Below are 12,538 nucleotides of genomic sequence, written 5' to 3'. Positions count from 1 at the left end.
AAGATTGTCAGTAACGGTGTTCAGCCTTACATTGTTCAAACCGGAGTCGGACACTGATGGAGAGACTCAGGAAGAAATTACAACTTTTAGAATGCAAACGGATGTTTCTGAGTGGTTAGTGGATAAATTTATGTAGTTGCTGTGGAGTTGATTCAACTCATCGACTAGCATGTGCCATCATGTTAATCTTTTGTGCAAATCCAGCGTTGAATTGACCCTCGTTTGTGAAGCAGTCCGGCATAAAATGACAGCATGTTAACAACACTCTACTACAACAACTCTTCCTCTTCTCTGTTAATAGGATGTTAATCCAGGAACATGTCCTACTTGTGTAAATCCTGTTGTTATTCTGTTTGTAATACTGTGCGTTTTGTATTCAGCTCAGATAGATTTTCCTGAAGTATTTTGTTTCATATGTTGTAAAGCCACGTAAGTCATCTCACCAGTATAATGTTCATTGCCCTGGGCGGCACAGGTCAGTAGCTGAGCCATGGAGGAGCCCACAGCTTTAGACGTACTCCCCAAATCCTGAGCACACTTCTCCAACTACAGACACAAGCATTGTAAAGAAGTTATGGTAAAAATGGTACTGCTAACATGTCTGATTATCTTTCTATTTTTTTTATGTGGTACATTTCATTTACCGATTCTCCTGGTAGTGGTTTGAGTTGTCCTTCCAGTGTGGCCATTTTGGCATCCTGTAGTTCACTCTTCAGAGTCTGAACAGCGTTGAGAGCAGAGTCAATCTCCAGAGGACCACACGCTTCATGAGCCTACGAAACAAGACAGAAAGATGAAAAACTTTGCGTCAAAAAAGTTCAACTGTCAATAGTATAGTAATGTATGAAAAGTGAAAGTGACATGTGAAGGCCAAGTATGGTTACCCACACTTGGAATTTGTCCCAGGATTAGTTCACTTCAGAATTAAAATTTCCTGATAATTTACTCAGTCCCATGTTTTCTAAGATGTTTATGTCTTTCTTTCTTTAGTCGAAAAGAAATTATGGTTTTTGAGGAAAATATTTTAGGACTTATCTCCATACAGTGGACTTCAACAGCTACCAATGGGTTGAAGGCCCGAACTGCAGTTTTAATGCAGCTTCAAAGGGCTCTACACGATCCCAGCCGAGAAATAAAGGTCTTATCTAGCGAAACGATCAGTCATTTTCTAAAAAAAAAAAACTTTTTAACCACATATGCTCGTCTTGCACTGCTCTGTGATCTGCCACGCATTACGTAATCACTTTGGATAGGTCAAACGTGACGTAGGTGGAAGTAGGGCGAAAAACTCCATCTCATTTTCTCCTCCAACTTTAAAATCATCCGACATCGTTGTTTTACCTTTTTTATTGTAAAGGCCGTTTGACTTTTAGTCTTTGCATGTTCGCTTTGTAAACACTTACTCGGTACTTCCATCTACGTCACGTGTGACCTTTCCAACATGATTAAGTAATGCATGGCGCATCGTAGAGCTAGTGCAAGACGAGCATTTGTGGTTAAAAAGTATATAATTTTTACTTTTTTTTTTTAGAAAATGATAGATAAGACCCTTATTCCTCGGCTGGGATCATGTAGAGCCCTTTGAAGCTTCACTGAAACTGCAATTTGGAACTTCAACCCGTTGAACCCTTTTGAAGTCCACTATAAAGAAAAAAAATCCTGGAATGTTTTCCTCAAAAAACGTAATTTCTTTTGAAGAAAGAAAGACATAAACATCTTGGATGATATGGGGGTGAGTAAATTATCAGGAAATTTTACTTCTGAAGTGAACTAATCCTTTAACCCATCCAAGTCAGTGCACACACATTAGGAGTAGTGAACACACACCTGGAGCAGTGGGCAGCCATTTTGCTGTGGCGCCCGGGGAGTGATAGGGGGAGTTAGGTGCCTTGCTCAAGGCACCTCAGTCATTTCCTGCCGGTATTGAGAACTGAACCCGCAACCTTCAGGTTACCAGTCTGACTCTCTAATTATTTAGCCAAGAAAGCCCCCACACAACACAACAAACACAGAAATCACTTTCAAATCAAGCAGCAAATTCGCATGAACAACTTGAACCTGTTGCGAATCTGTGTAGGAAAATCTTTCGCCCTCATGCAAAGATTCCAATCAAGCAGTTTTCTACCGTATTTTGACTAAAAAATTATTTGAACAACAGTAAATGTAGCTGCACCTTAAATGATGAGAAAACCTTTAATTCTGTTCGAATTATCCCTTGAGTAATGGAAAGATTCATTTCTACACCTGATGCAGTGCACTGCATTAAGGTTATTACAATATGCCTAAGGGTGTGTTCACACTTATTTTGTTCTCGACCAAATAAGAAAATGACCCATTTAGTCTTGGTTCGCTTAAGGCAGGAACATACCAACCTGACGGTTGGCTGTCGGGCAGTTTTTGTTCATCGGCCGACTAAGTTTTCTCAGTGTGTTCCGCACCATTGGCTGAAGTTGGTCCTTGTCGGCTTTTTTTCGGCCGATTCGACATGTTGAATTGGCGTTGGAGCTCGTTGGGCCATCTGATTATTCTGATTGGCTGTTCAGCTACTGCCACCTGCTGATACAGAAAGGCATTTCATCTTACGCAGGCGCAGAACGGACTTGCTACTTGGCCGCCGGCTGTCGAGCGTCGGTTTGGTGTGTCAGGCCAACTTTGGACCCAGACGCTGCCGATGTGAACCAACCCCGCAGTCTGCTTTCATCGCCACTAGTTCGTCGGCATTGGCTTGGTGTGTTCCTGCCTTTAGAATTCACATTTTTAACACCAAACTAAAACAAACAGCTTTTATGACATATTTGGCGCCCGGAAGTTACCAAGCATCCAAAACAATGCTTTGTTCTGGGCTAAATGCGCTTGTTGTATGTGTGTACATATGATGGTATTTTTACCAGTTGAGAACTCACAGAGAGCTTATACATTGTGTAAAGGACTCAAAACAGCACCAGGAATTCCTCCGTCACACAGACTAATGAAGATCTTTGGCAAGGAGACGGCATTTCCAATGCCTGTATTGAACTATAATGTGTAACGTAGCTCCTATGACAACAAAAAACAGGTATGCTTGAGCATTCCTTTTTAGGGTCACATCTTGTGACATCACATCCTGTTTTTGGTTTGTTTAGATGTCTTTGGTCTGTATTGCGTTTATATTTCAGTCAAACCGCACCAGAGTTTGTTTTCATCAAGCCAAACCTGCCAAGTGTGAACACACCCCAAGTGTTTAAAGGTGTTTTGAGGTCTACTGTAAGGCACTGTGGGTACCTTCTGTGCAGCTGTGCGCAGCTCTGCCAGGCAGGTGGCCAGGTTCTTGGCACACTGACCAAGCTGCATCGCAGCTGCCTGGTCGGTTACAGTCGGAACGGCCGCTTTAGCAGACGTCACCATTTTACTTCCTGGCTGTTTGGAGACAAACAAAACACAAAGGATGACAAATAACGATGTGAGGATCATTTAATGCCAAATCAGGGGTGCTAAACAGACACAGAATTGTGTGTTTTACCTGCAGGAAACTCTGGCTGGCGATGATAAGGGCTAGCTGGGCACCAAGATCTTCCGGGTGGGCCTGACTGCCCCTCATTCCCTGCACTAGCTGTGGAATATGGTCTGCCACAGCCTGGAAAGCATCCACAAAACCAAAAGTCAGAATAGTTATAGACTTATAAATGAGTCTTCTATATTTCTCGGAAAAGAATTTTACCCACAATACCTTGCAGCTGAACACGAGCTGCTGATGTGACATGGTGTTCTTATTGGATGCTGCTGCATTCTGGGCGGCAGCAATGGTCTGCGTCGCTGCCGCTGCGGCCTGCTTAGCTGCATTCTGTTCCAGACAAATATCAACATAATGAATTACAGCATCAATTATTACTAACACAGGAAATAGTGAATGTGGACACAGTGGTGGACTGTTTCTTTGTATTACGAAAGAATATTCCATGTGTGAGGACGGATGATAGATGTTAAGAAAGAACCTCAAGAACAAAGCCATCTTTGTTGATGTGAAGAGAACAGAACCACAACGCTGAATTCCACTGGCTGAAACTGTTGGCGACTGGAAAAATACCCACTATGGGAACTGGACTGCTTACATTGTGTCTTATAACACATACAAGCTGATAAAATGCTATCTCTTCCATGATAATATGAGTCAGATGGCCCAGTCTGTTTTAATTGGTCTACTCTGCTCTGATTGGTCTACCGCTGTCGGGAATGAAACTCCCATTACCATATCTGAATTTCAGCACTTGTACATACAGTAATACGAACAGTATTGATAGCGTCAGTTTTACTGCATCAATTCCCGCCGAATCCTCATCATTTGGAAGTGCATGCAAAGTAGATTTGCTCTCACAACAAAGAAAATAGCGTGTTCTTGACATGTCGACAACACGAACCAAACTCTTCCAGGCTTCAGCTACAACTACAGTGTTTGAGGGTCAAAGTAAACATTGTTCACATGCAGCTAATGAAAACCATAGGCTGGCATTATCCAAATTTGTTACAAACCTATGTAGGTCGTGCAGGAAGTAAGACTGAAATTACTGACTACTCGTTTCAGGCGGTTCAGAAGCGGTTCTTTCTTTTGGGAGATATTTACTCTATTTATCCACACTTTGATCTTTAAAGCTTTGCAGATCTTTTACATTCACAAACAGCAATATTAGACACTACATGAAAGGTAATATCCGTAATAGGGGCACTTTAAAGAAAAGGTGCTCTTTCTATCCAACTCTTAGTAGGATAGTTCAGCCTAAAATGAAGAATAAGTTTACCAAATGCTTTTCTTTGTATACAATGAAAGCTACTACATAAAAGTAGCCCAAATGATCCCAACTGAAAAGTCCTCTACACGAGGATAAGTAAATGATGACAGTATTTTCATTTTGAAAAAGGGTTTTATAATCAATTTTTACATTTCATTAGAGTCCTCCACTATAATTTAATATGTTCAAACCGTGTGTTAGAAGGCAGGAGCAAACACAGAGCTGACCGCTAAACGGGAGGTGGGATGATTATGCATGTCCTCACCTCCAGTCGGTGAATGAGCTTCTTTTTGATGGCATTCTGAGCGGCTGCGTTGGTGGCGACCCGTAACCCTTCAGCAGCCTCTCGCAGCCTCTGCTGCTGGTCTTCATTTTCTGGGTATGCGGCAGCCCCCTGCACAAATACAATTCAGGTACAATTACTGCACTAGTTTTATGTACTTTACCCACTTCTGTCAGCTGGTTTTAATATGCAACATTAGCTTGTGTAACATTTTTATCACTGCACACTTTCCATTATATACTGACTAATATTTTAATGTAACATATGAAGTATTTATGAAAGCTAATCTCCACCTTAGAGCATAAAAAATGGTTTAAATTAAAATAAGGTTTAAAAAGTTTAAAACAAACATTTTTTTTGTGAAATACAATGTCAGAATTATGATCAATAAAATTGCATTTATAAAAATATAGTCACAGTAATGAGAAATAAAGTCACAATTATGCCCCAAATAAAGCCCCTTAGTTCCAGTGAAAGGAACTCTTAATGCATCTGCATACCAATACATTTTGGACAATTTCATGCTCCCAAATCCGTGGGAACAGTTTGGGGATGGCCCCTTCCTGTTCCAACATGACTGCGCACCAGTGCACAAAGCAAGGCCCATAAAGACATGGATGAGCGAGTTTGGTGTGGAGGAACTTGACTGGCCTGCACAGAAACCTGACCTCAACCCGACAGACCTTTGGGATGAATTAGAGCGGAGACTGTGAGCCAGGCCTTCTCGCCAACATCACTGCCTGACCTCACAAATGCGCTTCTAGAAGAATGGTCAAAAATTCCATATTAAACCCTACGGATTAAGAATGTGATGTCATTAAAGTTCATGTGCACGAAAAGGCAGGCGTCCCAAAACTTTTGGCAATATAGTGTATAATGCCATAACTATGAAAAATAGTCTCAATTATGAAATATATAGTTGCAATTACAAGATATAGTCACTATTGTGAGATGTAAAGACATAATTACATTAAATAAATTTACAATTGTGAGATATAGTCACAATTACGAAATATAGTCAAAATGATGGGAAATAAAATGACAACTGTGAGATATAAAGTTACAATTATGGGAAAAGTTACAATTTATAGTCACCATTATGGGAAATAAAATGAGCTTAAAAATGACAAACGTGAGATAAAGGCACAACTATGGGAAATAGTCGCAATTGTGAAATATAACTTTACAGTTATGAGAGAATGTCACAATTTCTTTTTTTTTTAACTGTAATGTGGAGCATTATATTATTTTTTTATTTTGAATTTAGTCATACAGTATATACTGTAGGCATATATAAACACTGACAGTACACATTCTGCATATTACCTCCTTTCAAAACTAGTATCTAATATGCCATTTTGAAGCCTTGGTGTTTCTCATTGTTCCATTTTATCTCCTTGCTTAATGGTTAAACAAAAAGTGAAAGGCAATTCTCAGAGGACAAAGTTGTCACAGATAAATCCCAGACTCGGTTAGCCCTGTGAAGGGAAATTTGTCAGCGACAGCAGAACTCTCGGCTACGCTATCCGCACACTTACGACGCATTACAAAACATTCAATGCAAAGAGGAATTAGGGGCCGTCTGCACCATCTCTGTTACCAAGGAAACCGTCTGTGGCGCATTCCTCATCTTTACGTTTGATAATGGCAGTGATGTTGTGATTAATGTATCATGGATCAAATGTGCCTAACAAGCCATAAACCAGCATTTCATACGTCTGCATATTAATCACTTCCTGGCCATTTATACATCTCTACGTAGCAGATGGAGATCGACAATCGATTCAGTGGTCCATCTCATCATCAGTCAAATCTAAATCATGGCTCAGGGCTCTTTCAGGTTTCAGAGACGAAAAACTGATGACAAGGGGAAGCACATTTTACAGTGTGGCTGCTGATTGTGGGTCCTGGATTTTAAAACAAAATGTAAAATGGGGTTAAAATTGCATACATCTAACCATATTATTCTTTTTCTACCTTATAAAAAGATCTGTACCAGTACCATTGCACCATTTTACATTGTATCAGGTTAAAATTTGATATAGAATGATTAACAAGTATCATGGTATTACCATGATATGCCAAGGTAGTCCAAAAAGTAACATGGTATTGCCATGCTATAGGTATAAGCATGGTGTAGCCATAATACATGTTCAAAAAAATTCCCATGGTATGGTGGTAACATGCCACACATACAAAAACCATAGCTGAAACAACACGTTTTTGCACAACATATGTCCAAAAAAACAGGTTATTACCATGGCTCAAAAACAAAACAAAAAAAACAAAACAAAAAACAAAACAACACAAAACAAAAACAAATGTAAAACAAATATAAAACAAAACAAAACAAAATCCCCCCAAAACAAAACAAAACCAAACAAGACAAAACCCAACCAAACAAAACAAAATCCCAAAACCCCCCAAAAAACCTAAAACACAACCAAACCTATCCAAACAAAACAACAAAACCAAACCTAACAAAACAAAAAACAAAATCCCAAAACAAAACAACAAAAAACAAACCAGACAAAACCAATCCAAAACAAAAACAAATTCAAAACAAAGCCAAACAAAACAAGCCCCCCAAAAACAAAACAAAACCAAACACAAAATCTCAAAAACAAAACAACAAAAACAAACAAAACCAAAACACAAAATCCCAAAACAAAAAACACAACCAAACCTAACCAAATAAAACAACAAAACCAAACGTAACAAAACAAAAAACAAAATCCCAAAACAAAACAACAAAAAACAAACCAGACAAAACCAATCCAAAACAAAAAACAAATTTAAAATAAAACCAAACAAAACAACCCCCCTAAAAAACAAAACCAAACAAGACAAAACACAAAATCCCAAAACAAAACAACAAAAAACAAAACCAAACAGAACCAAAACACAAAATCCCCCCCCCAAAAAAAACACAACCAAACCTAACCAAACAAAACAACAAAACCAAACCTAACAAAACAAAACACAAAATCCCAAAACAAAACAAACCAGACAAAACCAATCCAAAACAAAAACAAATGTAAAACAAAATCAAAAACAAAATCCCCCCAAAAAACCAAACCAAACAAGACAAAACAAAACACAAAATACAAAACCAAAACAACAAAAAACCAAACAAAACCTAACCAAACAAAGCACAAAATCTGTCAACAAACATGGTAACAAAACATGGTACATGACTAAAAATCACTGTATTTTTTATACTGTAAATGTCGAGGTTGTATCTTGCTTTAGTTTTCATACCTTCGCAGCTTCCACCATTCTGGCAGTGGCATCGGCCAACAGCTTGGCAGCTGCAAGTAGTTTCTTGGAATTATCCACATCAATTTCAGCCTCAGCGTCAGAACGCATCGCATTCACCAAATCCGAGGTGGCCTGGGCCAAAACCCGCGCCTGTCGTACCATTTCACCTGTAAATGTGAAAATAATTGTTATTTAAACATCACAATATCATCATGTTGTGTGGGCAGATTCTTGTATTTCTTCAGAAACATATACTGGCATATTCTTGGCTCCTTCTACAGTATGTTCACTGTCCTTGACTTCAGACTGGAAAAAATAAACCTGACAGCCATTCCACGTTTCTTTGATGTGTGTGAATCTGGCACAGCTGAAGCTGTTCTCTTTGAAAATCAATCTTTCTGCATTTTCTCTGCATATCACTTCAGGAACTGAAGCGCTCAAATGGCTGTGTACCCGTGTGACCTGAAGTACATCATTGATCAAGGGCCCTTTCAAAAGTGTGCCTACTCGTTTTCCATAAATGGACTCTGTATTTCCCAAACACCTACACAGATCCAGAAATACAAGCGTTGACAAGATTATCAAGGGAGAGAGGTGTGCGTAAGAGGTGTTTCACCTCTCCAAACGTAGGATGGATCCAGTGTGAAAATAGTAAGCTTGTTAAATCAACATGAAACAGAATTCACCCCTTTTACTTTAGTTAAATGAGAAAAAAAAAAAAAAAAAAAGGAAGGATTTGATTTGATTCACCAGAAAATGAAAAGTGGGCTTTTCATAACAGACCCGAATGCAAGTTTGCAGCTTAATGTGGGCGACTACCCCACTTCTGAAGAGCCGCCATGTTTGAGGATGTTTGTAGACTTGGATGTGCAGACTGGAGGTCAAGTTCACCTTTCTAATAGCCAATATTAACTAACGTTAAGGTAATGTGGCTCGAGTGATTTCAGCGAAAAAGTTGTTACAGAAGTGAAGCAAATTATTACATGTAAAAAATTTTTTTTTTTAATAACATGCACTAGTGAATCATGCACAATATGAACCGTAACATGTATTAAGAAAGTCAATTTTGATTTCTTGTTGACTTTAAAGCTGAACAACTCTTTGATGATGATGACAATTATTTGTGCGCCCAGGTCGTTTATCATGTTCCATGTTTTACTTGAACAGTTGCAGACAACCCCACCGGCACCTTTTGCCATGTGTTTTTCTTTAAAAAGTTCAAAGACAGTGTGTGTGTGTGATTGAGACCAGATTTGATGCTCTGTAGCGGTTTTATATGAAATGTTTTCAACAACCTCACGGGCCTAGAATCTTTTGAGGATTCTTTAGACTTATGGCCATAGCATAACAAACATCTTCAGTTTTGAAAACAACTCAAAAACACAACATGGACCGCAGACAAAATAATTTTTAGGGACCTCACTTAGACAAAATAAACTGGGGGTCAAATTTTTCCAGAAAAACAACAGCACTGGAGACAAGATACAAAAGAGGAGCAAAGCTAGCAAGCTAAATATTTGTCAGGGCATTATAACTGAGAATTAACATTGCTTGTGGGTCACTAGAAGCCAGCAGGTTAGCGCGCAATGACAGCTCCAAAATGAGGCCAGGAACACCATCAAAATTGTGCAATTCTGAATATGGAAAAGCTAATCCTATTGCGTCACAGCACAGATATGCTTTGTTTGGACGACGAGCCTAAAAGATATTAAAGCTCTCTTGTGTATTACTGTATGCTTATTTGACTTTGATTTCCATTTATTAAATAAATTCTCTGTCTCTTGGAACTGTTCTACATCCTGTGGCACCGGCCCACCTATCGCATTTAGAGGTACTTTCTAAGGCAAAAATCACAATTTCTATTGCTCATATTTGTGGCTAGGGGATTCAAACAATCCCTTAACCCCAAGTAATAAACATTGGCGCAAAACTCATCCTGCACTGTGCATGATACCTCAAATTGTGTGGCTTTTTGAGGAAAGATTGCTATTATTTTTACTATTAGTGTTCAGCCTAATGGTTTTTGGTGGAGAAAGCGGGCAAAGACACTATTAAATGACAATATTATAACTATTAAATTACATCAAAGTTCGTATCTAGAGATTAATTATATACATAATGTAATTTAATTACATAAATAACGTTATAATCAGTGTTGGGGTAACGCATTACAAGTAACGCAAGTTACATAATCAGATTACTTTTTTCCAAGTAACTAGCAAAGTAACGCATTACCTTTAAATTTACAACAAAATATCGGAGTTACTTTTTCAAATAAGTAACGCAAGTTACTTTGTTTTCCCATTTATTGACTGACAGCTCTCCTGTCCCCATGTTGACAGAAATCAGGAGTAAGTGCCGAGGCATTGTGCGCTGTATGAACATGACGATTATTCTAGACTAGTTCTAGACTAAATGTGAACGTACATTCACTCATCTACTCCTTCTCCTGCGTTCTATTCTTCTGTAATCCAGAATGGCAATACAGCTGAAAGGTTTGTTTGAGCTGCGCCCTCTACTGTACAGGCGTGAATTTGCATTTCCTTCAGCCTGAGGCTTATTCATTTCACTTCTGGTGTGAAAGGACCTTTACATTTGCCAAAAATAGAACTTTTTTGTTGTTAAACATACAAACAAACAGGCCAGCCCTGATAAGAAAAAGTAACACAAAAGTAATATAACATTACTTTCCATAAAAAAGTAACTTACGCAATTAGTTACTTTTTTAGGGAGTAACGCAATATTGTAATGCATTACTTTTAAAAGAAAGTATAGTTTATATAGGCTAGTCTCACCTGCGTCCCCCATTGAGGTGAAAATACTCTCCGTTACAGTCATAATGGTGTCAGTGGCCTGGTCGTAGCGTCCGATTGGCTCTCCACAGCTGGCGTAGTGGCGCACATGCTGCAGCAGATCGCTGAGGGCCTGGCTGACCGCCCCAGCCGCCATGTTCACCTGTCGGAGCAGCTCGCCCTCCTCTGAGGCGGCGTGACACGCCTTCACACACCCCTCCACAGAACGCTCCACCAGACGTCCCGCCTCCACCAGCTGGTCCTGACACACCGGCGAGGAGATGGTGGGGCTCACCACCTACAACAATCACACGTACACCCAAAATAGATGAAAGACACTGCGTTCAGAATAGCAACAGATTATTTTGGGTATAAAGTGCAAGGGAATGTGTGATTTTCTTACTGATGAAAATACAAACTTAGAACTGAAATAGTGAAATTATATCTTTATTATCATGGTATGGTTTCAGGAAACCATACTAAAAGGATTTAAAATAAAGTAGTGGTCAACTTATGTATCACTGATGTATGTGTGTGTGTGTGTAAAACAAAAATGTATTAATATTATAAGGTAACCTCAAAGAACATATTAAAATGATCTAAAAAAAATCCATGTCATGAACCCTTTAAAATAAATGCTCATTTTATTACTTTAGTGTAATAGTGTTATTTACTATCTATAAAGTGTGACATTATATATCCCTATATATGCATCAGCCCCTCTGCTTTCTGTTGACCACTAAAATAAACATTTAATTTTGAATTTAAATATTAAATTAAAATATGTACCTTTATCTGTATCTATATTCTTAGACAGATGTCTTCCAGTTAACTTCCATTACATCCTTAATAAAGGTTATCAATTATATGTATAAATGATCAGTAGTATCTACTTCTCTACAAACTATGAAATGTACCTTTGTGCAGGCCACCAGCTGTGAGGTGGAGAGCGCGCACTGCGTGGCGGCGGTAATGACTCGGTTCTGGAGCGCCGTGTCTTCTGCCACCTGTGCCACGTTCTTGGCTTTCAGCACCAGCATGGCGGCGGCATTTGCAACAGCTTTAGCCAGGTTCATCATAATGTCCTGAAACATATTCGTCATTCAAGCAACACACTGTGAAGCAACCTGGCCCAGGCTAATGAATGAAATAAACGCAAGGATAGAGTGTAACAGAATAAAATAGAGGGCAATAAAACGCTCTCGGAGGCTAACTGACTGTGACAACATCAGACGAACCACACTAAATCAAATTTTACGTGCTGAAAATGGGCACTAAAGTGTTTACCACAAGCGAAAACTGCCTTGCCAAGAAATAATGAGACAAGGAGCATGTGATTGGCTGAGGGATTTGATATTAACCAATCAGTAAATTCAGGTACATTACAAAGCACAACAGTGGAGTTTCAGAGGTAGAAAAATCCATTTCCTTCATAAAGA

At 39.0% G+C, this 12,538-nt stretch overlaps 1 protein-coding gene across 2 annotated transcripts in view; it reads right to left on the bottom strand.

Moving 5' to 3' along the window:
• tln2b (talin 2b) overlaps window positions 1–12,538 on the bottom strand; it is a 169,127-nt gene that overhangs the window by 50,621 nt on the left and 105,968 nt on the right. For both annotated transcript variants that reach the window (XM_051884143.1, XM_051884144.1), the window contains exons 18-26: window positions 12,017–12,184; window positions 11,103–11,397; window positions 8,308–8,474; window positions 5,029–5,157; window positions 3,707–3,820; window positions 3,500–3,613; window positions 3,262–3,396; window positions 645–773; window positions 444–546 (exon numbers count right to left, since the gene is read on the bottom strand). In XM_051884143.1, coding sequence (XP_051740103.1) covers window positions 444–546; window positions 645–773; window positions 3,262–3,396; window positions 3,500–3,613; window positions 3,707–3,820; window positions 5,029–5,157; window positions 8,308–8,474; window positions 11,103–11,397; window positions 12,017–12,184 — 1,354 coding nt within the window. The remainder of the gene's footprint in view (window positions 1–443; window positions 547–644; window positions 774–3,261; window positions 3,397–3,499; window positions 3,614–3,706; window positions 3,821–5,028; window positions 5,158–8,307; window positions 8,475–11,102; window positions 11,398–12,016; window positions 12,185–12,538) is intronic.

Source organism: Ctenopharyngodon idella, chromosome 24, assembly GCF_019924925.1.
Source record: "Ctenopharyngodon idella isolate HZGC_01 chromosome 24, HZGC01, whole genome shotgun sequence".
In the NCBI taxonomy this organism is placed as follows: Eukaryota; Metazoa; Chordata; class Actinopteri; order Cypriniformes; family Xenocyprididae; genus Ctenopharyngodon; species Ctenopharyngodon idella.
The sequence above is the reverse complement of the archived record's forward strand: the minus strand, read 5'-3'. Positions and strand labels throughout refer to the sequence as shown.